The 26,700-nt window shown below is 48.4% G+C and overlaps 1 protein-coding gene across 2 annotated transcripts in view; it reads right to left on the bottom strand.

Annotated features, from left to right (window-relative positions):
* The window catches only part of DDR2 (discoidin domain receptor tyrosine kinase 2), a 662,671-nt gene that overhangs the window by 550,466 nt on the left and 85,505 nt on the right, over positions 1-26,700 (bottom strand). For both annotated transcript variants that reach the window (XM_029618162.1, XM_029618161.1), the window contains exon 4: positions 5,639-5,870. In XM_029618162.1, coding sequence (XP_029474022.1) covers positions 5,639-5,870 — 232 coding nt within the window. The remainder of the gene's footprint in view (positions 1-5,638; positions 5,871-26,700) is intronic.

The following is a 26,700-nucleotide window of genomic DNA, read 5'->3' as shown; positions in this document are numbered from 1 at the left end:
TTTTTTAGAAGACCTAGGGTTTCTGCTCTAGGGTCTGCTTCTTTTTGTACCTCTAGATGCAGTATTGTACCCAACTTTTCTAGGAATTTTTGGTATGTAAGGTCTTCCGGAGGGGAGTATTGTTCTTGACGTTGTTCCTGTATATCAGACAGAAATCCCGTAGATGATGATGGGGATGTTTGTATTGAAGGAGAATCAAAAGATGTTTCCTGTGTATGAGTTGGCGAAGTTGGTTGATTTATGATTGGAGACATCGGCGGTTCAACCGATGGTTCTCTATTAAGCTGTATTTTGTGTTCCGGTGAACTGTCATTAGCAATGTTAGTCATTTTGAATGATGACTGAAGGGTTTCATAAAACCCTGCTAAAGACTGAGACAATTGAAAAAATGCTTCTCTTGTATGAGGGGGCATTGTCATACGATCATCTTGTTCTCGTGAGACACCTGTTTTAGGGTGCCTTGAGTTATTTTGAGGTGAAGTGTTAGGTACCTGTCTGTCATCTTGTATTTTATTGAAAGATATGTTCCTCGAATCTTCTGAATCTGTAGAAGTGGAAGAGGAAACAACCTGTATTAACTCTCTTTTTGAGAAGGTATGGGAAGGTAGTCTATGAGATGATTTAGAAGTCGAAGGACTTATTTCCCATGTAGCACTTCTCTTTGCCAATTTTTTATGGTGAGAGCGTCGTGAGTGCTTATGGTAATCAGTAGATGGCAGGTTTGCATGACTTTTACTTGATGACAGTTCTGTGGTATCAGCTCCAGAAGAAGAACTTTGTGAAGGAAGATGTCGTTGTTTCAACTCGTTCCTTAGTGCCTGAGTTGAGTAGTTATGCCTGTTATGCACAGATTTAGATCTATGCGCAGATTTAGATTTATGCGCAGATTCATTTTTATGCGCAGATGTAGATTTATGCGCTAATGAAGATTTATGCGCGGATATATATTTATGCGCGGCTGTATCTTTGTGTGCGGCTGAAGATTTGTGAGCGGATGTGGATTTATGCGCAGGTGTGGATTTATGCGCTTAGGGGTAGATTTTAAAAGAAGCGCGATCAGCCTACTTTTGCTTGCGCATCAGACTCAAGCAAAAGTACGCTGGATTTTAGTAGATACGCGCGGAGCCGCGCGTATCCACTAAAATCCTGGATCGGCGCGCGCAAGGCTATCGATTTTGTATAGCCTGCGCGCGCCGAGCCGCGCTGCCTCCCCCCGTTCCCTCCAAGGCCGCTCCGAAATCGGAGCGGCCTCGGAGGGAACTTTCCTTTGCCCTCCCCTCACCTTACCCTCCCTTCCCCTACCTAACCCACCCACCCGGCCCTGTCTACACCCCCCCCTTACCTTTGTCGGGGGATTTACGCCTCCCGGAGGGAGACGTAAATCCCCGCGCGCCAGCGGGCCTGCTGCGCGCCGGGCCGCGACCTGGGGGCGGGTACGGAGGGCGCGGCCACGCCCCCGGGCCGTAGCCACGCCCCGTACCCGCCCCCAAAACGCTGCCGACACGCCCCCGAAACGCCGCGACGACCAAGCCCGCCCCCGACACGCCCCCGACACGCCCCCCTCCGAAAACCCCGGGACGTACGCGAGTCCCGGGGTCTGCGCGCGCCGGTAGGCCTATGTAAAATAGGCTTACCGGCGCGCAGGGCCCTGCTCGCCTAAATCCGCCCGGTTTTGGGCGGATTTAGGCGAGCAGGGCTCTGAAAATCTACCCCATATCTTTCAGATCCTGTACGCGCAAGGGTTACCTGCGCCGATGTCTTCGGCGCCGTGCGCATAGACTTTAGTGGAATCGGCGCCGTATGCACAGATTTCAGCGGCGCCGTGCGTGAATGTGATCTGCGCGGTGACTTCTTCTGCGCCGATCCCTCTTCCTGCGCCGATACTTTTTTAAGCACAGATGGCGTCTCAGCCATCCAGACCATCCGTGGCCTGGCCAACAACTCTGAGCAACAAAGGACTTTAGAGACTTTGGCTAATGCCTTCAACCAGCTCAGCTCTCGGATGGACTCTGCCTCGATGCCTGACAAATCTACTTCCGCTTCTCAGGTATTGCCTAAATGACTCTCCGTGCCCTTGCCAGCACCTACTCGTTTTACAGGTGATCCTCTGTTATGTAGGGGCTTTCTAAATCAGTGCTGTATGCACTTTTTGCTGCAACCTACTTATTTCCCAGACGTAGTGTCCAAAACTATGTACATACTATCTCTTTTGAACAGGAAAGCCCTAGCCTGGGCATCACCTCTTTGGGAGCATAATGATCCAATTCTCAAGGACTTGACAGGCTTCCTTGCTCTCTTTCGTTCTGTGTTTGACGACCCCACTCGCAAGACTGTCGCTGGATCTGCACTCCTGCATTTACAACAGGGTATCAAACCCTGATAGACTATGTTATTGAGTTTAAAACCTTGTCCTCAGAATTATCTATTTATTTATTATTTTTTATATGCCGACATTCGATCTGAGATATCACATTGGTTTACATTCAGGTACTGTAGGTATTTCCCTATCCCCAGAGGGCTTACAATCTAAGTTTGTACCTGAGGCAATGGAGGGTAAAGTGACTTGCCCAATTATGTTGGGACCAGGGTTGCCTACGGACTATTTTTCTAGAGGGCCTCAATCCACGCATCAAAGATGAACTAGCAGCACGTGAGCTCTCTGATACCTTGGACTCTCTCATTGAGCTCATAAGAACATGCCGTACTGGGTCACACCAAGGGTCCATCAAGCCTAGCATCCTGTTTCCAACAGTGGCCAATCCAGGCCATAAGAAGCAAGTACCCAAAAACTAAGTCTATTCCATTCTACTGCTGCTAGTAATAGCAGTGGCTATTTTCTAAGTCACTACCGTATCTTCTCATCAGAGGTACCACCCTGGGTCAATCCCTTGGCTCAGAACTGTACTTTTATTTCACCTCCCTCTCCTAGGGTTATGCGTTTCTCTCCTTCATAATAAAGTCTCCACATTACAGCTGTGTCCTATGACCCTGAGACCACGCCTACCGCCCAGTGGGCAGAGACACCTCTCACCTCAGCCCAGGGTTCACATTCTTACAAAAACATAACACTAGCTAACTCCAATATTTGGAGTTAACCAAATAAGATATTCTGCTAACTCAAAATGTGGCATAATGTAGAGTTAAAGTTAATCAGGAACATTTATTGGGCCCAGTCTCCCACCTGAATGTGCCAAATGTAAGGCCTGCCAGCCCAATCCCCCAAAGATTTCCCTCAAAGATTTAAAAAATGAATATTATAAACAGCGGCAGATCGCCACCCCTCTCCGCCCCCCTCCACCCTATTTAGCCAAACACACTTACGGCCGGATTTTAAAAGGCCTGCGCACATAAAATCCGGGGTTAGTGTGTGTGGCCGGGCCTTGCGTGCGCCGTGCAAATTTTCAAAGAAGCCTGGCCATGCACGTAAATCCCGGTACGCGCACAAGTGCCAGTCTTCTTCAAAGGGGTGGGCCGGGGGGGCGGGAAAGGACGGAGAGGGGCAGGGCAGGGGGTGGGCCAGGACAGCGCCATTGAATGCTGTCCTGAAGACTTGCACGCCAGCAGCTGGCCAATGCGCGCAACTTACTTCAGCTCGGGATCTGACGTAAGTTTTAAAACAAACAAAAAAAAAAGAAAAATAGTAGGGTTTAGGGGCTTGGGAGGAGAAGGCAAAAGGGAGGAAGTTTAGGTAGGGGGCTAGGGAACTTCTTTCCCAGTCCCTCCATGTCCGCATGTCCGCAGACATGTTATAAAATTGGCGCGTCCATGTGTGCACGCCAGAATCCGTGCGCATATGGATACACACGCGCACCTTATAAAATCTACCCCATACATCTGGCCCACCCCAACCTTAACCCTTCTACCATGCCACCTGGCACCATAGAAAACTTATCAAAGCAACGATGGAAGCCACTGGGATTGTTGTACTAGCTTATCACAATCCTGGTGCTGCAGAGAGTTTTCCAGGGTGCCAGGTTGAGCTTTTAATTATCTGGAAACACATACTTGGATAACTTAGAAGCCTAACCAGTGATTCTCAAACATAGCTGGTTTGGTTTCAAAATTATCCTGGTAAGTTTACCCAGATAACTGAGGATATTCTTGCAAACAGATTATCTTATTTTTCAATTTTTTAAAAAATTGACATACATCTGGAAGTTATGCTTGTGGAAATAAAAAAAAGTAATATTAGTTGTGCACAAGAACAGCTGATCAAAGCCTGGAGGAAGGAGGCACCCGATGACAACCATGCTCCTCCCTGCTTTCACTTCTGCTGCCAAAAACAGTTGACAGGGCCTAAACATATGCATTAGGCTCAGCTGAGCCCAGTCAATAGAGCTACCAAAACAAGAGGGGTTGCTGGAATTTGAAGCCAGGAGGCCGCCAAAGAATCCTGGCCATTGATGTAAGCTAAAAAAAAATTATATCTAGGGATGATGTGGGAAGAGCTTTCCAGAGATGAGGGTATGAGGTGTAGTATGGAATATAGGAAGCACTTTCAGGGGGTTTGGAGGAGAGCTGTTTGTACTCTGAGAGAGAAACTTCTGCTCCTTAACTAGATCTTTCATGCACCCTTAGTCTGTCATGCTCCTCATGTTCAGCCCTGTTGATAACACTGGGCAACAATGAAAGTGTTACTGACCTAAAAAGGTCCTACTCTGTAGTATCTTGATGTGCTGAACACGAATATGACCATGAAAAGTTTTTATTGGCTCTCGTTTTGAAGATATTTAATATAGTTCACTTTCTATGTTTAGTCATGTAAATTTATCCAGTAGGACTGTAAATAAGCCTAGAATGATGTAATATTGCATCATATTGCATAATACCATCATGCACACATCATCCAGAGTTTATTACATCATTTTCTGATGCAATGCAGTTCTACTGCCATGCTGCTGCTGAGTAAGCTGACGTCAGCAGTGTACTATATGAAGCCAAGTCAGAAAGGGTGAGCATTTGAAATATTCATGCTGGCTGACTACTGCTGGACACTCCGCAGAGATGCTCCCGAAAAGGTGTACAAGGGACAAGCAAAGAAATCTAAGACGTAGTCTATGACTTCATTTTTCAAACGGTATTAACCGTAGGTCTCCTACTATTGGCATACAATTCAAGATGTAATTATATTATTGCATATTACAAAAAAACTAGAGCCAATTTTGCATTTTCACAGTCACATTCATGTTAGCACATGGAAATTTATAAGAATTGACTAATTTCATTTCCGTAACATGACTTTTGTGAAAATTTGTTGCCCAGGGTAATCCCCCTTCCTCCCCACACATTTTTCAACTGAAGCTCTGAGGGAAGACCCCACCCCCAGGCCCCTGGTGCAGTTAAGAGCCATTAATACAGCCCATTGGGAAAATAAATAAATACAAAAATTGCCCACCCCTGACTTACTTGGTTAATAGGGATGACAGAGAGGCAAAAAGTAGTACAGAATACTGTACCTCCTATTCTATCTCTGTTCCTCTGCTTAGAGCTAACAGAAGCAGTAAAGAGTCTTTTGTGAAACCTGGATTTAATTTTTAAACCACCTGTGCATGTTATTAGCTGTCTGCTTATGTGCAATCCTCTTACATGTGTCAGTATATTCTAGACTTTATTCTCCTTGCTGTGAAGTATTACTTACCTGCTTTCCATGTCTGTTTTTCCAGGAGATCCAGCGGATTCCATCACGACTGTAGTTTATCTTAAACATTGGGGCAAATTCATTCCCATGCCCCCCTGCATGGCGGCCCTGGGTTCCCACCAGTGTGATAAAGTGCAGGCCACGCAGATCAATCTGTAGAAACTCCTTCAGGTCATCAGGTTCTACTGGCACTTCAGGACACCAAGCCCCATCTCCTTCTTCAGAATCCAGCCTGTTGAAACCAGGAAAGGAGGACAGAAGAGAATATTCAATTCCTGAATTGCTTCTCATTACAAAGAGCCCAAGGTGATTTACAAATATTCACACTAAATCATGCAGCTAATCCAGTACCCAGCAGATTCCAAAGAGTAGATCCATTCTTTGTCGCTCATTCCCAGGGATAATGATTACTCTCTAGGCTAATAATGTTTTTTAACTTTTCCTCTAGGAATTTATCCCAACCCCTTTTTAATCCAGATATGCTAAATACCTTGATCACATCTCTAGTTTTGTACATTGAGTGAAAATAAATACTTTCTCCAGTATCTTTTAAATCTTCTGCCAGTAAGTTACATGGAGTGTCTCCAAATTCTAGTACTACAGAGGACCCTTGACTTGCGAACTCAATTCATTCCAGAGGGCTGGTTGTAATTCAAGTTGGTTGTAAGTCAAGACCATTTTTTCCATAAGAAATAATGGAAATACCCATAATGCATTCCGAACCTCCCATAGCACCCCTTACCTAACATTTTCATAATGAAAAATGGTTGTATAATGTGTGTGATTACCAGAAACACCTATAATTTTCCTAGTGTACTCATCAAAAAGTTATAAAATGTGCCTAGCTTACCAGAAACAATTTCATACTGTACTCACCATTCAAGTTGACATCTTTGGCTTGTAGGAAGGGAGGAGGGGGAGGATTCCCCCCTCCCCATCCCCACAGAGCCTCCAAACACTCATTTCCCCCTCCCAGCATACTCATTCCTCCCCTCCTGATACCTTGCTGTAGCCAGCTGAGTGCTTCACTCCCTTTCTGCTGCTGCACAGAAGCTTGCTTGGTCACTAGTGATGCTGTTGCTTGCTGCAATGCCATGCTGGGTCTGCCTATGTGCTCCTGTCAACATTTTCAGCTCTGGGTGCACCTGAGATGGACAGGCCTCATCAGCGGCAGCAGCAGCAGCCAATCACTGCAACAGCAGAGCAGATGTCCCACCCACCAAGCCCAAAAAAACTGTGATTTACAGGAAAAAACACCTAATTAGAAGCCACCGCACGCACGAGCGGATACACATGGCCTTGGCCGGCATTCAGGTGGTAACTCAAGACTTTGGTTGTAACTCAAAACTAAAATTTTGGTTGTAACCCAAGTTGTTCGTATGTCGAGCCAGTTGTAACTCGAGGGTCCACTGTACTTGAAAGGGTAACCATTCCTTATTTACCTGTTTTACCCCACGCATGATTTTATAAACCTCTCATTTCACTTCCTAGTCTTGTCTTCTCCAAGCTGAAGAGCCATGTTAGGATTCGTGGGTTTCATGGACCCTTGGCCCGAGGTGAGAGTTGTTACCACCTGTGGGGAGGAGCGAAGTCAGGTTCAGCAGGGGCTCGAGGAGAGAGTCTATAGAGAGGTCTCGAGGAGCAGGGTGAGGCACAGTATTGAGGGACCCCACAGTATACAGCTTGGGCTGGAGAGCAGTACCTGAGCGGAGACCACCGAGAGAGCCGCGCTGGGCATGCCTGAGGAGCGGAGAGCACGAGGCAGGAATTACAGGAGGTATACTGCTGAGGCAACCCCGAGGGGCGAAGTGGAGTAGCGAGGAAGGCACTGATGCTATGACATAGGCTAACCCGCGGAGCAGGGAAGCCCAAGTCGAGTCTCCAGATAAATGATGTAGGGAACCCCAAGGAGTGGGGCTGCACGCTGTGAAACCTCCAGTAGAGGAAAAGAGGCACCACCCCGAGAAGCGGGGAGGAGCGAGTACAGTCACTGGTGCAAAAACAGGCACTGCCCCGAGGAGCGGGGAAGCACAGGCAATCTCCGGTGTGGAACGTAGACACTGCCCTGAGGAGCGGGGAAGCACCGACTGTCTTTGGTGAGGAACATAGACACTTTCCCCAAAGAGCGGGGAAGCATAGACAGTGGCTGATGAAGAATGTTGGCACTGCCTTGAGGAGCAGGGAAGCGCGGAAATGAGTCTCCCAAGTGGTGAGGCAGTTCCCAGAGGCAACCCCGAGAAGCGGGGAAGTCAGCGGGTAGGACTCCCAGAAGGCGCAAGGCTAGCCCAAGGAGCGGGGAAAGCCAGGAGACCAGATCTCCGAAAAGAGCACAAGCAGCGGGTACCTGAGCCAGGGTCCAGGATCAGACGTCAGTCTGAGACAGCCACCACAGGTCCAAGGAGACAGGAGCAAGTAGAGAAGTGATGGAACTCGTTGCCAAGTCAGCTAGCAAGGGGCGAATGCGGTGCTTAAGAACCCTGACTGAGTGATGTCATCAGTTGGGGATGCCCCTGAGGTTCCCGCCATAGCATCTTCAAAAGAGGGCCCAGTAGAGGGCGGTAGAGACTAGCCCCTGCCGCGAGCAGCCCCAGAGAGGGAAGAAGAGTAACACAGGATGTGAGTAGATGCTATCGCAGCCATCTGCGACCGATGGTCATAACAGTACCCCTCCTCTTAAGCCCCCCCCCCAGCAGTTTGGGTTATTTATTTATTTATTTTATTTATTTAACACTTTTATATACCGACCTTCATGAAAAGATTTCATATCAGATCGGTTTACATGTAAACAAGGGGTAGAACTTAAACATCTATTAACCAGAGGCGAAAGTTACATATAACAAGGAATTAATAACTTGGGGGGCTAGGTTAGCCAGAGGTAAAGGACAGAATAACTGAAACTAGATGAGGCAATGAGACCAAGAAACAGAGGCATAAATATGACGTTTAACGTGGCGGGGAAAATTAGTCCGGTAAGCAGAGTCCTGTCCGGTTGACAATTAATGGTTTTGAAAGTTAAGGGAAGGTCTGGAGGAAAAGCCAGGTCTTAAGTTTTTTTTTGAAGGTTCGAGGGCAGGGTTCTAGTCTGAGGTCTGTAGGCATATTGTTCCAAATGGCTGGACCTGCTGTAGAGAATGCTCATTCTTTGGTGGTTGATAGGCGAATGGATTTCATTGGGGGGACTTGCAGGGTACCTTTATAATTTGAGTGGAATCTGGAGGTCAAGTTGTTGCTGATCGTGAATGGTTTTGTGAATTGTGGTAAGAGCCTTGTGCAATATTCTGTATTTTATTGGCAGCCAGTGAAGGTTCCGTAGTATGGGAGTGATGTGTGATCCTCTGTTGGTGTTGGTTAGGATTCTAGCTGCAGCATTTTGGAGCATCTGTAATGGTTTGATGGAGGAGTTAGGGAGCCCAAGAAGGAGAGCGTTGCAGTAATCAGTTTTGGAGAACAGCGTGGTTTGGAGCACAGTCCTGAAATCCTGGAAATGGAGGAGAGGTTTGAGCCTTTTCATAACTTGTAGTCTATAAAAACCATCCTTGGAAATGTTGTTGATGGAATTCTTTAGATTATGGTGGTTATCGAGGATTACTCTTAGATCCCTTACTTGTGTGATCTGGGTGTTGGGTGTTGTTGGATGGATTAGGGCCGAGTGGTCGGAGGAGATGAGAAGGAGTTCTGTCTTGGTTGCATTAAGAACCAGGTTCAAACTGGTGAGAAGGTGGTTAATAGCTTGCAGGCAGCTTTCCCAGTAGGAGAGATTTTTAGAGAGGGATTCTGTTATGGGGATCAGAATCTGCACGTCGTCTGCATAGAGGTAGTGGATTAATTTTAGGTTTGTAAGCAACTGACAGAGGGGGAGGAGGTATATATTGAAGAGGGTGGGGGACAGGGATGAGCCTTGAGGTACGCCTAGTGTTGATTTGACGTCTGGAGATTCTTTATTATTAATTTTTACTTTAAAGCTCCTGTTGCTGAGGAAGGAATTGAACCATCTGGTGCAGATCCTGATAATCCGATTTCTGAAAGCCGATTTAATAGGATGGCATGGTTCACGGTGTCAAAGGCTGCCAAGATATCTAGAAGGACCAGGATGAAAGACAGCCCTTTGTCAAGGCCCATCAGGATGTGGTCAGAAAGTGAGATAAGGAGGGTTTCCATATTTAATGATTTACGGAAACCGTATTGGGATGGGTAGAGGATATTGTGTTTTTCCAGATGATCTGAGAGTTCAGTATTTACCAATTTCTCCATGATTTTTGCCAGAAAAGGTAGGTTAGATACGGGGCATAAATTGGTGGGTTCACTTGTGTCCAGGTTGGGCTTCTTCAGAAGGGGTTTGAGGGAGGCTGTTTTTAGCCTGTAAGGGTAGATTCCTTCGGAAAGTGAGCAGTTTATGATGTTGGCCACAGGTCTGGAGATAGCATTCAGGATGAGAAGCAGAAGTTTAGTCGGAATGTGGTCTGATGGGTGGTTAGATGGATTCAGCTTCCTAAGTATGGATTCGATCCCTAGTGGGGTTGTAGGTTCAAAGGAGTCTAGGATAGCTCCAGCGTGAGGTGAGGAATTGTAGATAGGGAGGGAGGGGGTTGCGTTGGTGAAGAGGCGTGCTAGTGTGTCTGCAGTTTTTTTCTGGAAGAAAAGTGCTAGTTCATTTGCTCTGGATTGAGCTTGGTCGACTGGTATGACGGGGGTAGAGGGTTTGGTGAGTTGGGAAACATATGAGAATAGGGTCCTGGCATCGAATTGAAGGTCATGGATTCTGCTGGCATAGAAGTCTCTTTTAGTCCGTAAGATGGAGTTCTTGTAGAGATGTAGTGTGTGTTTGTAGTTGGCCAGAGTTGTGGAGTTGGGGGACTTACACCATTCACTTTCTTTGTGTCTGAGGTCTTGTTTTATCTGCTTAAGTTCTGGGGAGAACCAGGGTTGTTTCTTTGTATGCGACGAGTTGAGTATTTTCACCACTTATAGTTTATTTGCAATTGACTATGTGATATTATGCCAGGAAAGAAGGGCTGTGTTGGGGTCAGTGGTGTCCAAATTGGGGAGTTCTTTGGAGAGATGATCACTGAGCGTGTCAGATGTACAAGTTTTCCTGAAGTGGATAGTGGAGGGGGGCTGAGGAGGTTTAGGATTTCCTTGAGATGTGAGGATTGCTGAAATCATCGAGTGGTCTGACCAAGGAATGGGGGTACAGATCGGAACATTGTTGTAAGAAATGTTGGAGTTGATGAAGATGAGGTCGAGAGTATGTCCTGCTTTATGGGTAGGTTTATCGATGATTTGTTTAAAGCCCATAGCTCCGAGTGTGGTGAGGAGTGCTTCGCAATTGGGGGTGGGAGGAGAGGCGTCTACATGGAGGTTGAAATCCCCCATGATTATGGCTGGCGAGTCCATGTTGATGTGTTTGGCTATAGTTTCTATGAGGGGGGAGGCATCAGAGTCTAGCAGTCCTGATGGAGCATATATTAGTAGAATATGTAAATGCTTAGATTTAAAGAGACCTAGTTCAAGTTTGGTGAAGGTCGGGATCTTGACTGGTTGTGGATTGAGTTTGAATTCTTTTTTGGTGGCTAAAAGAAGACCGTCTCCTCGTTTCTTTTGTCTGGGAATCAAGATTAAGTCATAGAGGTGTATCGGTAATTGATTTATTAGGGCTATGTCCGAGCTTTTTAGCCAGGTTTCCGTGATGGCACAGATGTCTGGCTTTGAGTCTAAGAGGTAGTCGTTAAGGATGTGGGTTTTCTTCGTCAGTGACTGTGCGTTGACCAGAGCAAGAGAGAACATTGTGAGTCCTAGCAGTTGCCTGAAGGGGGAAGTCATGATTGGGATGAGGGATCTGATTGTACGTCTTGAGGGTTGTTGAAAAGCCTTTGAGAGAGGGAGGTGTCGATGGTATATGATAGGGATAGGGAAGGTTTGCATGCTGTCGTCTCAGTGAACGGAGAGGTCTGGGCTTAACTTATGTATGAGCTGGTCTTTGGGGTAGATGAAGATGAAGTTGATTAAAGATTAAAGATAGTCCATGAGCAGGAGTGAAGGGTGGTTGATGAATGGTGGTGTCATGGTGAATCGTGAATAGTGTTGTGCTGCGTGCGTCCATCTGCTGGAGAGGTGGTTAAATGAGAGAGCTGAGTATTGTTTGGGAGTGCTGCGTGCTTCCGTCTGCTGGAGAAATGGTTGAATGAGAGAGCTGAGGACTGTTTTGGAGTGCTGCATGCGTCCGTCTGGTGGAGAGCTGGTTGGAAGAGAGAGCTGAGAACTGTGATTAACAAGAGTGCTGCGTGCGTCTGTCTGCTGGAGAGATGGTTAATTGAGAGAGCTGAGGATTGTTTGGGAGTGCTGCGTGCGTCCGTCTGCTGGAGAGATGGTTGGAAGAGAGAGCTGAGGACTGTTTTGGAGTGCTGCATGCGTCCGTCTAGTGGAGAGCTGGTTGGAAGAGAGAGCTGAGAACTGTGATTAACAAGAGTGCTGCGTGCGTCCGTCTGCTGGCGAGGTGGTTAAATGAGAGAGCTGAAGATTGTTTGGGAGTGCTGCGTGCGTCCGTCTACTGGAGAGATGGTTGGAAGAGAGAGCTGAGAACTGTGATTAACAAGAGTGCTGAGTGCGTCTGTCTTCCAGGGAACTAGGGAGAGGTTGAGTTCGAATTGTTGGTGAGATGGTGGGGTATAATTGGTAGGAGATACGCCTGATACCTCGCTCCGGGATGCACTAAAGGGTGCACAAAGGGGCAGGCCCCTTTGTTGCGCTCCTTAGGCGTGCGATGCCTGGCGCCATCTCCTGCCCTATAAAGGGCTCTGGGCACCCGGGGATACGTCACTCAAGGGGGCTGGCTTACAGCCTTGTTAGTTTTTTGCTTTGTTTTAGGTCCCTTCCCTTGATTTTTTTAATTTTTCTTTTTTCTGTTTTATCTCCGGCTAGGGGGAGGGCTCGGCCGAGTCAGAGGGTGGCTGCCTCACCTGCCTCGTGGTAGTGGTGGCTGCCGGTCTCGTTCCGCCTCCCCTGACCCCGACGGGTCCGCACCGAGCGCGCAGGGATGGTCGACTAGGTTGCTGAGTGGGAGGGAGCAAAGAGAGAGCCTGGTGTCATCTCCTGCCCTATAAAGGGCTCTGGGCGCCCGGGGATATGTCACTCAAGGGGGCTGGCTTACAGCCTTGTTAGTTTTTTGCTTTGTTTTAGGTCCCTTCCCTTGGTTTTTTTTTATTTTTCTTTTTTCTGTTTTATCTCCGGCTAGGGGGAAGGCTCGGCCGAGTCGGAGGGTGGCTGTTTGCCTCACCTGCCTTGCGGTAGTGATGGCTGCCGGTCTCATTCCACCTCCCCTGACCCCGACGGGTCCACGCCGAGCGCGCAGGGAGGGTCAACCGGGTTGCTGAGCGGGAGGGAGCAAAGAGGGAGCCTAGTTTTGTCTCCTGCCCTATAAAGGGCTCTGGGCACCCGGGGATATGTCACTCAAGGGGGCTGGCTTACAGCCTTGTTAGTTTTTTGCTTTGTTTTAGGTCCCTTCCCTTGTTTTTTTTAATTTTTCTTTTTTCTGTTTTATCTCCGGCTAGGGGGAAGGCTCGGCGAGTCGGAGGGTGGTTGTGTGCCTCACCTGCCTCGCGGGAGTGGTGGCTGCCAGTCTCATTCCGCCTCCCCTGACCCCGACGGGTCCGCGCTGAGCGCACAGGGAGGGTCGACCGGGTTTGCTGAGCGGGAGGGAACAAAGAGGGAGGCTGGCGTCATCTCCTGCCCTATAAAGGGCTCTGAGCGCCCGGGGATACATCACTCAAGGGGGCTGGCTTACAGCCTTGTTAGTTTTTTGCTTATTTTTAGGTCCCTTCCCTTGTTTTTTTTATTTTTGTTTTGCAAGGATGTGTGGCATGGAACTTCCGGATACTTCCAGATAAGGTCTTTGTCCAGGATAGTGGCAGCATGGTCCCAACTGTTCTCCTCAGGTCCAAAGCCCTCCCATGAAAGGAGATATTCCCACTTTCTACCATGTTTCCTTACATCCAGGACAACTCAGACTTGGTAGATGACGTCCACTTCCAAGGACAGTGGTTGAGGCTCCAGTTGTCTCTTAGAAAATCTGAATAGTACCAAAGGTTTTAGTACAGAAATGTGGAAGGCATTGTGAATTCTGAGCGAGGAAGGCAGCTGGAGTCTGTAGGTGACTGGACCCAGAGGGCGGAGCACAGGGAAGGGACCAATATACCTGGAAGCAAAGCCAGCCGAGGGTAGCTTAAGTCGGATAAACTGGGTGCTGAGCCAAACTTTATCGCTGGGTTTGAACTGGGGTGCTTTGCAATGATGTGCATCAACCTCTTCGATTTTTGGGCAGCCTGCTAGAGCAGCTGCTGAGTACTGTGCCACAATTGATGCAACTCTTGGGTGGTTGACTGTGCCACTGGAGAGGGTATGGACAAGGGAAGCAGCAGTGGTGGCAAGGGATGACGTCCATAGACCACCTGGAAAGGAGATGAACCAGTGGAAGCGGACTAATGAGAGTTTAGTGCAAACTCCTTCCATGGGTGGAGTTTGCACTAAACTCTCATTAGTCCGCTTCCACTGGTTCATCTCCTTTCCAGGTGGTCTATGGACGTCATCCCTTGCCACCACTGCTGCTTCCCTTGTCCATACCCTCTCCAGTGGCACAGTCAACCACCCAAGAGTTGCATCAATTGTGGCACAGTACTCAGCAGCTGCTCTAGCAGGCTGCCCAAAAATCGAAGAGGTTGATGCACATCATTGCAAAGCACCCCAATCATCCTGCCATAGGCTCACATAGGCCCACAAAAATTGCTTCAAGGATCTATTAATCTTTTCAGTTTGTCCATTGGCTTGGGGATGGTAAGCCGTGGTGAAATCTAACGAGATGTTGAATTTTTTGCAAAGAGACTTCCAAAAGCGGGCAGTGACTTGGACTCCATGGTCTGAGAGAATATGCTTGGGGAGGCAGTGGAGCCGGAAGACATGCCGGATGAACAGCTTATCAAGCTGTGGTGCAGAAGGGAGACTGGGTAGAGCCACGAAGTGGGCCATTTTAGAAAAACAGTCAACAGTGACCCAGATGATGTTGTTACCATTGAAGACCAGCAGGTCCACTATGAAGTCCATCATGATGTGGGTCCATGGCTCGCTCGGAATTGGCAGTGGCTGCAAGAGTCCCCATGGTCTACCTGCTGGGTGCTTTATGACGGGCACAAGTGGGACAGGATTCAACATAAGCCGGTGTGTCTTTTCTCATGGTAGGCCACCAATAATACCGCTGAAGTGTGGAGAGAGTTCTAGACTGGCCCGGATGTCCTGCAGTCAACAAGTCATAAGCCCATTGAAGAATCCTCTGTCGTAGTTGGCAAAGGACCACCATCTTCCCAGGTGGTACTGGAAAGGCAGCAGACAGAATGACCTTGGCAGGGTCAATTATGTGCCGCGGGGTATCAGGAACTTCCTCTGTGATGAAAGATCTGGAGAGAGCATCGGCATGGCAATTTTTATTGGCTGGGCAGTAACGCAGCAGAAATTGAATCGGTAAAAAAGAGGGCCCAATGGGCTTGGCGATGGTTTAAATGCTGAGCATGATGTAAATAGTCGAGGTTTTTATGATCCATGTATACGGTGATCTGGTGTTGGGCTCCCTCGAGCCAGGGATGCCATTCCTCAAAAGGCCAGCTTGATGGCCAACAACTCTTTATCCCCGATGGTGTAATTTTGTTCTGCCGGAGAGAAGCACTGGAAAAAAAATTAATAAAGGTGCAAGGTATGAGTAATCAAGTATTGACTCAGAATGGCTCCTACTCCAACATCGGAGGCATTGACCTCGACTATGAATGGATGTCTGGGATTCGGATGGCGGAGATATGGATCCTGGAGAAAGGCAGCCTTAAGGTCCTGGAAGGCAGTCATGGCTTCAGGCAACCACTAAGAGGGGTTGGCTCCCTTGTGAGTCATGAGAGGCTTCTAAGAAAACTAAAAAGTCATGGGATAGGAGGCGATGTCCTTTCGTGGATTTCAAACTGGTTAAAAGACAGGAAACAGAGAGTAGGATTAAATGGTCAATTTTCTCAGTGGAAAAGGGTAAACAGTGGAGTGTCTCAGGGATCTGTACTTGGACCGGTGCTTTTCAATGTATATATAAATGATCTGGAGAGGAATACGACGAGTGAGGTTATCAAATTTGCGGATGATACAAAATTATTCAGAGTAGTTAAATCACAAGCAGACTGATAAATTACAGGAGGACCTTGCAAGACTGGAAGATTGGGCATCGAAATGGCAGATGAAATTTAATGTGGACAAGTGCAAGGTATTGCATATAGGGAAAAATAATCCTTGCAGTAGTTACACGATGTTAGGTTCCATATTAGGAGCTACCACCCAGGAAAAAGATCTAGACATCATAGTGGATAATACTTTAAAACCGTTGGCTCAGTGTGCTGCAGCAGTCAAAAAAGCAAACAGAATGTTAGGAATTATTAGGAAGGGAATGGTTAATAAAACGGAAAATGTCATAATGCCTCTATATCGCTCCATGGTGAGACCGCACCTTGAATACTGTGTACAATTCTGGTTGCAGTATCTCAAAAAAGATATAGTTGTGATGGAGAGGGTACAAAGAAGGGCAACCAAAATTATAAAGGGGATGGAACAGCTCCCCTATGAGGAAAGGCTGAAGAGGTTAGGGCTGTTCAGCTTGGAGAAGAGACGGCTGAGGGGGGATATTTCAGAGGTCTTTAAGATTATGAGAGGTCTTGAACGAGTAGATGTGACTCGGTTATTTACACTTTCGAATAATAGAAGGACTAGGGGGCATTCCATGAAGTTAGCAAGTAGCACATTTACGACTAATCGGAGAAAATTCTTTTTCACTCAATGCACAATAAAGCTCTGGAATTTGTTGCCAGAGGATGTTGTTAGTGCAGTTAGTGTAGCTGGGTTCAAAAAAGGTTTGGATAAGTTCTTGGAGGAGAAGTCCATTAATGGCTATTAATCAAGTTTACCTAGGGAATAGCCACTGCTATTAATTGCATCAGCAGCATGGGATCTTCTTAGTGTTTGGGTAATTGCCAGGTTCTTGTGGCCTGGTTTGGCCTCTGTTGAAAACAGAATGCTGGGCTTGATGGACCCTTGGTCTGACCCAGCATGGCAATTTCTTATGTTCTTATGGCCGTGAGTGATGCAGTCAAGGTTGAATAGTGGTGAATAAAAGACCGGTAGTAATTGGGAAAGCCAAGGAATCTCTGAAGTGACTTGAGGCCTGTAGGTTGAGGCCAACTGCAGATGCTCTTCAATTTCCGAGGATCCATTCTGAACCCTTGGCTGGACACCATGTAGCCAAGGAAAGGGACGGTCTCCTGCTCGAAGGAGCACTTTTCAAATTTGGCAAAAAGTTGATTGTCCCGTAGACACTGGAGAACATAAGAGCCATCCCGGCGATAGCTTTGTAGGTCTTGAGAGAAGACTAAGATGTCGTCGAGGTACACTACTATGCATTGGTAAAGCATATTTCTGAAAATCTCGTTCATCAGGTCCTGAAAAACCGCAGGTGCATTGCAAAGGCCGAACGGCATCACAAGGTATTCAAAGTGGCTGTCACACGTGTTAAACATGGTATTCCACTCGTCGCCTTTGCGGATATGGACCAAATTGTAGGCTCCCTGGAGGTCCAATTTGGAAAAGATTTTCGCTCCTTGAAGCCTGTCGAAAAGCTCTGAGATCAGAGGCAGTGGGTAACGGTCCTGTAGATTGATTTCATTTAGGCCTTGGTAATCGATGCAGGGACGCAAGGATGCATGTCCAGGTTGGCCACAGTAAAGGCAGAGACTGGATTGCTGGTGATGGCGTCGTTCCTTGGGAGAAAGTCTGCTCCGGCCCATCTGCATTGGTTCATCTTCCATTTTGTTCTGAGCTGCTTTCACTCTGGGAGAAGATGAACGTTGAGTTCGGGACGAGCTTGGGGTAGACTTCTGGGATGCTCTAGACTCTTGTGAGCATTCTTGCAGACGGCGGTTGATGCGTCCAGTAAGGTCTATCAAGGAGTCCAAAGATGCCGGCAATTCACGAGCCGCCAACTCACCTGTAATCCGGGAACTCAAACCTTCAAGAAAGATGGAACGTAAGCAGTCAGAGTCCCACTGAAGCTCTGAAGAGAGGATCCTGAATTCAATAACATAGTCCGTTAATGAATGAGAGCATTGTTGGAGATGAAGTGAAGACCCGGAAACAGCTCTTCAGCCTGGATCGTCGAAGACGGAGCGGAATAAGGCCAGGAAGCCTGGGAGATCTCAAAGAACAAGATCCGCATGCTCCAAGAGAGGTGATGCCCAGGCCAAGGCCTTACCATCCAGAAGGGAAAGGATGTAGGTAGTCTTGGTGATTACATCTGGGAAGTAAGCTGGTTGCAGAAATAAATGCATATTGCATTGATTCAAGAAACCCCTGCACATAAGAGGGTTCCCTGAAAAGCGTGGAGGTGCCTGCAAGGGCACGGTAGGCCGAGAAACCGGCAAAGAGGTAGAGGTATTGAGCTTGGTAGACGTTGTGGCGGCAGACACGGTAGCATCTAAACGAGTGCTCAAGTTGTCAATGGTAGCTGCCAGTGTCTCCAGGAACTTTTGCTGTTTGCAGATTCTTTGTGCCAGGCCAGGGATGGCCTGGATAGCTGAGACCTCTGCAGGGTTCCTGGACTTGGCAATTTATTGGGATTCATGGGTTTTGTGGACCCTTGTCCCGAGGAGAGAGTTGTTACCACCTGTGGGGAGGAGCCCCACAGGTCCACACTATCAGGAGGCAAAGCCAGGTGCAGCAGGGGCTCAAGGAGAGAGTCTGTAGAGAGGTCCTGAGGAGCAGGGTGAGACACAGTAGTGAGGAACCCCACAGTATTCAGGTTGGGCTGGAGAGCAGTACCTGAGCTGAGACCTCTGAGGCAGGAATTACAGGAGGTATGCTACTGAGGCAACCCCTAGGGGTGGACCTAAGAAAAAAAGTAACTACAATCAAGTAAACATTACATATAATATAATTCTCCTATCCTTTATACTAGTTAATGCACAATCCATAGTAAGAAAAATGCTCATTATCTCCGACATAATGACACAAAACCAGATTTCATAGGGATCACAGAACCTGGATAAAAAAACTCAGACCAAGTCATAATCAACCATATAGGCGACCCATCATACAATACCTTCTCAATCCCCAGACCAAAAAAAAAAAAAGGCGGAGGAATCATGTTAATCACCAAAAAAAAGCCTACAGATGAAACTAGTCACATCTAAAATATGTTCCCCCTTCGAAATTGCCTTATTCGACTCTTCAAAATTACAAATATGTCTAGTATACTGCCCCCAGGCTCATTATAACGAAACTGCTCCCCAGTTATAGAATTCATGATCACTAAATTAATGCTCAATAAGTCAATCATCATTCTAGGGTATTTCAACATACACATGGACACCCTCCCCCTCCCAGTCACATGCAAAGAAATCACCGATGCACTAGCAACCATGGGATTAGAGCAAATTGTCAAGGGCCCAACTCACAAAGCAGGACACACCCTAGATCTTGTATTCATCAACACAGACACCTGGGCTAGACACCAACAAAAATAACGGAAATCCCCTGGTCAGATCACTCCCTCATCCAATCCACCCTGACCTGCAACACGAAACCTACAAGAGACGAAAGCAATGCAAAAACAATCGCTTACCGCCCTCCTTTCAATATCAAAATACTCCACAAAAACTCCAAGCAGAGCTCACAAACATTGACTTACAAACTCAGAAACAGCCACAACCTCATGGCTTAACATTACCAAAGATATAGCAGACAAAATAAATCTAACCATCACAAAGACAATAAAAATACCCATACATCAATATCAATAGTACAACGACAGCATACGAACAGCCAAACGCAATCTTAGAAAAAAAGAGAGATCCTGGCACAAGAACAAAACAGCACCACTACTTACCGCATACCAAACCCAGCTAGCATACTACAAAAAACTCATTCACAACACAAAGAAAGAGTTCTATTCGAGCAAAATAAACAAATACCAGCATAACCCCAGAATACTGTTCTCCATCATACAAAACCTTACCAAACCATCAAACGAGCCAAGAATACCAACCAACCCAAACAAAAGCAACGAATTTGCAGAATTCTTTTCCGAAAAAATCAAAAAGCTAATAAATAACACCACCAACACACAAGCCCAAACCACAAAAATATCACCGAAACTGGCATCATCCTGGCCTAACTTCGATCTCGCTTCCTCGCTGGAAATCCAAAAAATCATCAAAAAAATGAATCCAGCAAACCATCCCATTGACAGTATCCCCATAGCAACAACTAAACTGATCGAAAACTCAATAACTAAAACAATAACAGAAATAGTTAACCTGTCCCTCACCGAAGGAAATTACCCAGAATGCCTAAAATCACCAATAATTAAACTACTAATAAAAAAAAGCAACCTAAACTCGTAGAACCTGTAAACTATCGCCCGATATCCAACCTACCTTTCATTGCAAAAATCATAGAAAAAATCGTCCACTCCCAGCTCTCTGACTACCTCAAAATAAACAACATACTACACCCCTCTCAATTTGGCTTCAGAAAAAATTTAAGCACAGAATCACTACTCCTCTTCCTAAATGACACAGTACTCAGAGGATTCGACAAGGGACAAAGCTACCTATTAATCCTCCTGGATCTATCGGCCGCTTTCGACACTGTCAACCATCCCATACTCCTGGACAGACCATCTGAAATAGGAGCCACGAGTAAAACCCTACAATGGTTTTCTTCCTACCTGTCACAGAGAAATTTCTAAGTAATGTTCAACAACACCCTCTCGAAGAACGTAAACCTCAACACAGGAATTCCCCAAGGATCTGCCCTATCAGCAACACTCTTCAACATATACCTTCTCCCAATTTGTCACACACTAGAACGCCTGGGTCTGACACACATCCTATACGCTGACGATATACAAATACTGATCCCTATACAGAACACGTTAGAAGAAACTTACAAAAGAATAACCACTTATCTTACAGAAATAAAACAGCGCTTAACTGACCTTAAACTCATAATAAACTTGGATAAAACCAAAATAATCTGTCTTAACAGAAAAAAACATCAACTCTCCCATGCTGACACTCATTATGGAAAACTCAAAAACATCAATCTCTCCTGTCACGCATGCTCGAAACCTGGGAATCACCATAGACAATGACCTACCATTCAAAATACACATAACTAATAAGATTAAGGAAGATTACCACAAGCTACTTACACTTAGATGTCTTAAGCCTTTCCTTTCACAGGATAATTTCAGAACAGTCCTGCAACTACTCATATTCGCCAACCTTGACTATTGCAATGCACTACTACTTGGTCTACCACTCGCAACCATCTGTCCGCTCCAAATACTACAGAACACAGGAACAAAAAAACATGAGCACATTACTCTGATTCTCATATCACTACACTGGCTCCCCATAAAATACCGAATAGACTACAAAGTACTAACAATCCTGCATAAACTAATCATGGGACAACAAACCACTGGCTAAGCAAAACCATCGAACTCCACGCTCCAAAACGGGACTTACGTTCAATGAATAAAGGCCTCCTCAAAATCCCTCATGCCAGAACCACACGACTAAACTCAACCTGCAAGAGAGCCATATCCATCGCCAGCCCCACACTATGGAACTCACTCCCAATTGAAATAAGAACTCAAACCAACATAAAAACATTCAAAAAAGAGTTGAAAACCTGGCTTTCCTAGCGTGTAGCAGATGGACTCAGAATGAATGGGTATAGTGTGCTCGTGCTAGCAGATGGAGATGGATCTGACGTCAGCACGTAGTACATGTACCCCTGCAGGAAGTGCAGAAGCTCAGTAATTTCCGTCTCCAAAGCAGTTTGGAGCTACCTCACGCTCGCTGAGCGTTCTTCCAAATTCTAACGATTAAATTCATAGAAGAATCCTACCTGAAGACGAGCCCCGCACTCCTGCGGTGATACCCTCGGGTCCCTCCCCCAGTTGAGTTTCCCGAGGTGATTTCCGTGGTCCCTCGGAGGTAAGAGCCTCGGTCCGGTGGCTGAATCGCAGCGGGGACCTAGCCCCCGAGTGAGAAGGGCTCGGGCGCGGCATAGAGGCAGCCTCAGTCCCGATCCGTTCGCGGTGAGGACTTGGCCCCCGAGCGAGATGAGTTCGGGCGCGGCTTAGAGGCAGCGGGTGCACTTCCTCGAGCGCGGCGGTGACGGTAATCACCCTCTCCCCCCGCAGCCGGAGACCGCCCGGGTCGCAGCCGGGAAGCGCCGAAGATCAGGTAAGGCGTACATCTTTACTTTTGCTGGTCTCCGAAGAGCGAGGATTAGTGGGGTCTGCCTACGTGGAAGCCCGCCATTTTGCCTGCCTGCTCGCCGTCGCCATCTGCCCTGGTTCGCCGCCTCGATCTAGTATTCAGACCAGACTAAGCGCACAGGCAACGGGCGCGTATGTTAGGCACCCGAAAGTAATTGGGCACATATTATATTGTTTAGCGCACATTGATAGGCGCACGTTGATGGGCGCACATTAATCGGCGCACATCTTTCGCGCATATTACAAGGCGCATACTTTCGGCTGGGAGCACACTGGCGCATAGAGATAACAGACGCGATGGAGCGTATGAGAGCCCATGCGTCCACAGAGCCAGCACCTCCAGAATCAGGCATAAGAGCTCTAGGCCTCTGCTCAGCATGCCACCTCAGAGCCACACAGAGCGAGGAAGCAGACTCCCTATGTGCCCAATGTGAGGAGGCCCTGAGAGTTCCAGGCCAGGGCCGGTCCCAGCCCAGATTAATTGCCAGTTCCTCAGGGAACACCCCGGACCTAGCAGGCCGAGGTGAGCAGCCGGGGAACCCTAGAGATCTGGTGCCCCTAAGGCTAGAACCTGCTTCGCTCTCCTGGGTGGAATTATTCAAGGGGATTCACGCCTTTGTCAAAATGCAGTCTGATCCCCGAACGGACCCATACGTACCGGATGACCCTGCCCCTGGACCCTCTAGACCTAGGCACGGCCACCCGCCACCCGGAAGCCCCACGTATGGGGATTCAGATTGCTCTGAGGAAGAAGGCGAGCTCCCCGAGCAGGGAGAACTTCCCTCGGGGATAAAGCCGTATCGAACCATAAGACGCTTCTTTCTTAAGGAGGATCTCCCAGACCTGGTCTCTCAATGCCTGTCGGAGCTGGCTATCCCGGGCCAAGGCACCCCAGGGGAACCTAGAATGAACCCCCTGCTGGAGGGCCTTCGTCAAACGGCTCACCATTTTCCCCTCCTTCAAGCAGCACAGCAGCTAATCGATCTGGAGTGGAATGCGCCGGAGGCCTCATTCAAAGGGGGTCGGGCCTTGTCTAGCATGTACCCCCTGGACCCGGCAACCAAGGAGCTGCTGGCATGCCCCAAGGTAGACGCCATAGTTTGCGCAATTGTGAAGCGCACCACCATTCCAGTGGAGGGAGGGGCGGCCCTCAAGGATGCACATGACCGGCGCCTGGACGCCATTCTGAAACAAGCCTTCGAGGTGGCAGTCTACGAATCGCGACCTGCTGCACCGTGGTGACGCGTTCCTGTTTATCACAAGCCAGGAACAACACCCCGGGAGAAGACATGGAATCAGTTCTCTCGTTCCTCACTGACGCTGCCTCCGACTTAGTTCGTACGGCAGCTAAGGGAGTGTCATCCTCAGTGGCAGCCAGGAGACAGCTCTGGCTACGAAATTGGTCGGCCGACTCCTCCTCCAAGACGCGCCTTACAAGAATGCCCTTTAAGGGATCCCTCCTGTTCAGCAGCGACCTCGAGAAACTGGCTAACAAATGGGGCACCTCTCCACTGCCCCGTCTACCAGAAAAGTCAAGTAGGAACCAGCGCCCTTTTCCTAGATCATCCAGAGGTAGAAGCTCTCAACGCTTCAACCTCTACAGGACTAGCTACCAAGCACCTCGTTCTCAGACCAGGAACCAGTCCTTTCGGACCAGGCACAACAAGAGGGGAACCGGCTCGGGTTCAGGTCCCGGACGCACCCCACAATGAGAATCAGACGACCCATCTGGGGGAAGAAGCCATAGGGGGCAGGCTAACCCTATTCTACCGCAGATGGGTTGAGATTACTTCGGACCAATGGGTCCTCGCCATCATCCGAGAAGGGTATTACCTGGACTTCCTTCATCCCCCTCCGGACAAGTTTGTGGAATCTCCTTGTCCACCCCTCAAGAGGGCGGCACTGGAAGCTACCTTGTGGAGACTCCTGTCCCTAAAAGCCATAATCCCAGTGCCTGCATGGGAGATAAATTCTGGGCATTACTCCATTTATTTCATCGTACCCAAGAAGGGGGGCACCTTCAGACCCATCCTGGACCTCAAGTCAGTCAACCGGCACTTAAGGGTCCCAGAATTTCGCATGGAAACTCTGCGATCAGTCCGAAGTGCAATGCAGCCAGGGGAGTATCTCACATCCTTGGATCTGTCAGAGGCCTACTTGCATATCCCAATCCATCGGGATCACCAGCGCTACTTACGCTTCAAAGTTCTGAAACAACACTTTCAGTTCCGGGCTTTACCCTTCGGGTTAGCCACCGCGCCGCGGACCTTTACCAAGGTAATAGTAGTGGTGGCGGCGTCACTCAGGAAGGAAGGAATTCTTGTCCATCCGTACCTAGACGATTGGCTGATCAGGGCAAAGTCACCGGAGGAGAGCCACCGGGCAACCAACAGAGTTATATCTCTTCTGGAAAGCCTAGGATGGGTAGTCAACACAAACACGTGTTCCCTACAGCCTTCGTAGTCGCTGGAATACCTAGGAGTCCGATTCGACACCCAGGGAGACAAAGTCAGCCTGACCTCCAAGAGGAGATCAAAACTCCGGAATCGTTTACAGACTCTGCTGAGCACCACCTGGCCCACAGATTGGGATTACCTACAGGTCCTCGGCCTAATGGCGTCCACTCTGGAAGTGGTACCATGGGCACGGGCTCATATGAGACCATTACAACACGCCCTCCTATCTCGGTGGAGCCCACGATTACAGAACTACACCGTGCATTTACCTCTACCGGCCAGAGTACAGAATCAGTTACGGTGGTGGCTGCAGCCCGGCCACACGAGCCGGGGGTCAAAAATGTCCTCCTCAACCTGGACCCTGCTCACTACAGATGCCAGCCTGAGTGGCTGGGGAGCACACTGCGAAGAGCTAACCGCCAAGGGCGGTGGAACAGAGAAGAGTCGGGGTGGAACATCAACCGACTAGAGGCACGGGCAGTCAGAAGCCTGCCTGCGATTTGCCCACAGACTTCGAAACAGAGCAGTCAGAGTGATGTCGGACAATGCCACCACGGTGACATACATCAACCGACAGGGCGGAACCAGAAGCCGACAGGTATCCTTAGAAATAGCCCCCCAGATGGCTTGGGCGGAAGCAAATCTCCAGGACATCTCCGCCGTCCACATCGCCGGGAAGGACAACACCACGGCAGACTTCCTCAGCAGAGAAAGCCTAAACCCCGGGGAATGGCAGCTGTCACCCACGGCCTTCCAGATGATTGTGGATCAGTGGGGGACTCCGGGCATGGACCTACTAGCGGACAGGTCCAACGCTCAAGTACCCAGATACTTCAGTCGCAGGCGAGATCCTCTATCCCACGGGATCGACGCCCTGGTGCAGCCATGGCCTCAGGGGATCCTGCTATATGCCTTTCCCCCATGGCCCCTGCTGGGCGCCATTATACACAAGATTCAGCGGCACAGAGGCCTAGTTCTTCTTGTGGCCCCAGACTGGCCAAGAAGACCCTGGTATGCAGATATGAGAAGACTACTGGCAGGGGATCCTCTACCCCTGCCCCCTCACAGGGACCTGCTGTGACAAGGTCCCATCCTCCACGAGGATCCAGCTCAATTCTCTCTTACGGTCTGGCCATTGAGAGGGCTCGACTGAAGAAAAGGGGATACTCGGGGTCGGTAATAGATACACTCCTCCAAGCACGCAAGTTCTCCACATCACTAACTTATATAAGGATCTGGAGAGTATTTGAAGCCTGGTGCGAAACTCGCAGCACCAATCCACATGCCGCTAAAATCCCCATTATTTTGGATTTCCTGCAAGATGGGCTTCAGAAGGGTCTGTCCCTCAATTCAATCAAGGTTCAGATGGCAGCACTATCCTGCTACGGCCTCAGGTGTGACGGTAACAGCATTGCCACACACCCAGATGTTTCACGTTTCCTGAAAGGGGTCAAACACATTTGCCCGCCACTGAAATGGCCAGTGCCCCTGTGGAACCTCAACCTAGTTTTGGAATTCCTAGCGAGACCCACCTTCAGACCCTTCCGAGGCCTGTCCCTCCATTTGTTAAACTTGAAGATGGTGTTCTTGCTGGCCGTATGCTCAGCACGCCGCATCTCAGAGCTACAAGCGCTGTCCTGCCGCGATCCGTTTCTCAGAATCACCCCAGGGGCTATCCATCTTCACACGGTTCCTTCCTTCTTACCCAAAGTAGTCTCACACTTCCACCTCAACCAAACCATATCCTTGCCAACCATGGAAGGGTTGAAGAAATCTGAAGCAGGTCGAATACTGCGTCATCTCGACATTGGCAGGCTGCTGTCCAGATACCTGGAAATGTCGGAAACAGTACGAAAGACTGACCACCTGTTCGTCCTTCACAGTGGGAAGAGGCAAGGAGAAGTGGCCTCACGGGTGACTATTCCTCGCTGGATCAAAGAAGTTATCAAGGCGGCCTACGTAGAAGCGGGAAAACCACCACCTCTACGAGTCAAGGCTCACTCTACCAGAGCACAAGCGGCCTCCTGGGCAGAAACTAGGATGCTGTCGCCTGCAGAGATATGTAGAGCGGCAACGTGGTCCTCCATCCATACCTTCTCCAGATTCTACCGTCTGGACGTCCAGGCCAGGGAGGACACAGCATTTGCAAGGGCAATCCTAAACGGACTTCGGACAGCCTCCCACCCAGTCCGGGAGTAGCTTTTGTACATCCCATTCGTTCTGAGTCCATCTGCTACACGCTAGGAAAT

This window comes from Rhinatrema bivittatum, chromosome 10 (assembly GCF_901001135.1).
Source record: "Rhinatrema bivittatum chromosome 10, aRhiBiv1.1, whole genome shotgun sequence".
Classification (NCBI taxonomy): domain Eukaryota; kingdom Metazoa; phylum Chordata; class Amphibia; order Gymnophiona; family Rhinatrematidae; genus Rhinatrema; species Rhinatrema bivittatum.
This window is presented reverse-complemented; position numbering and strand designations above follow the sequence as displayed.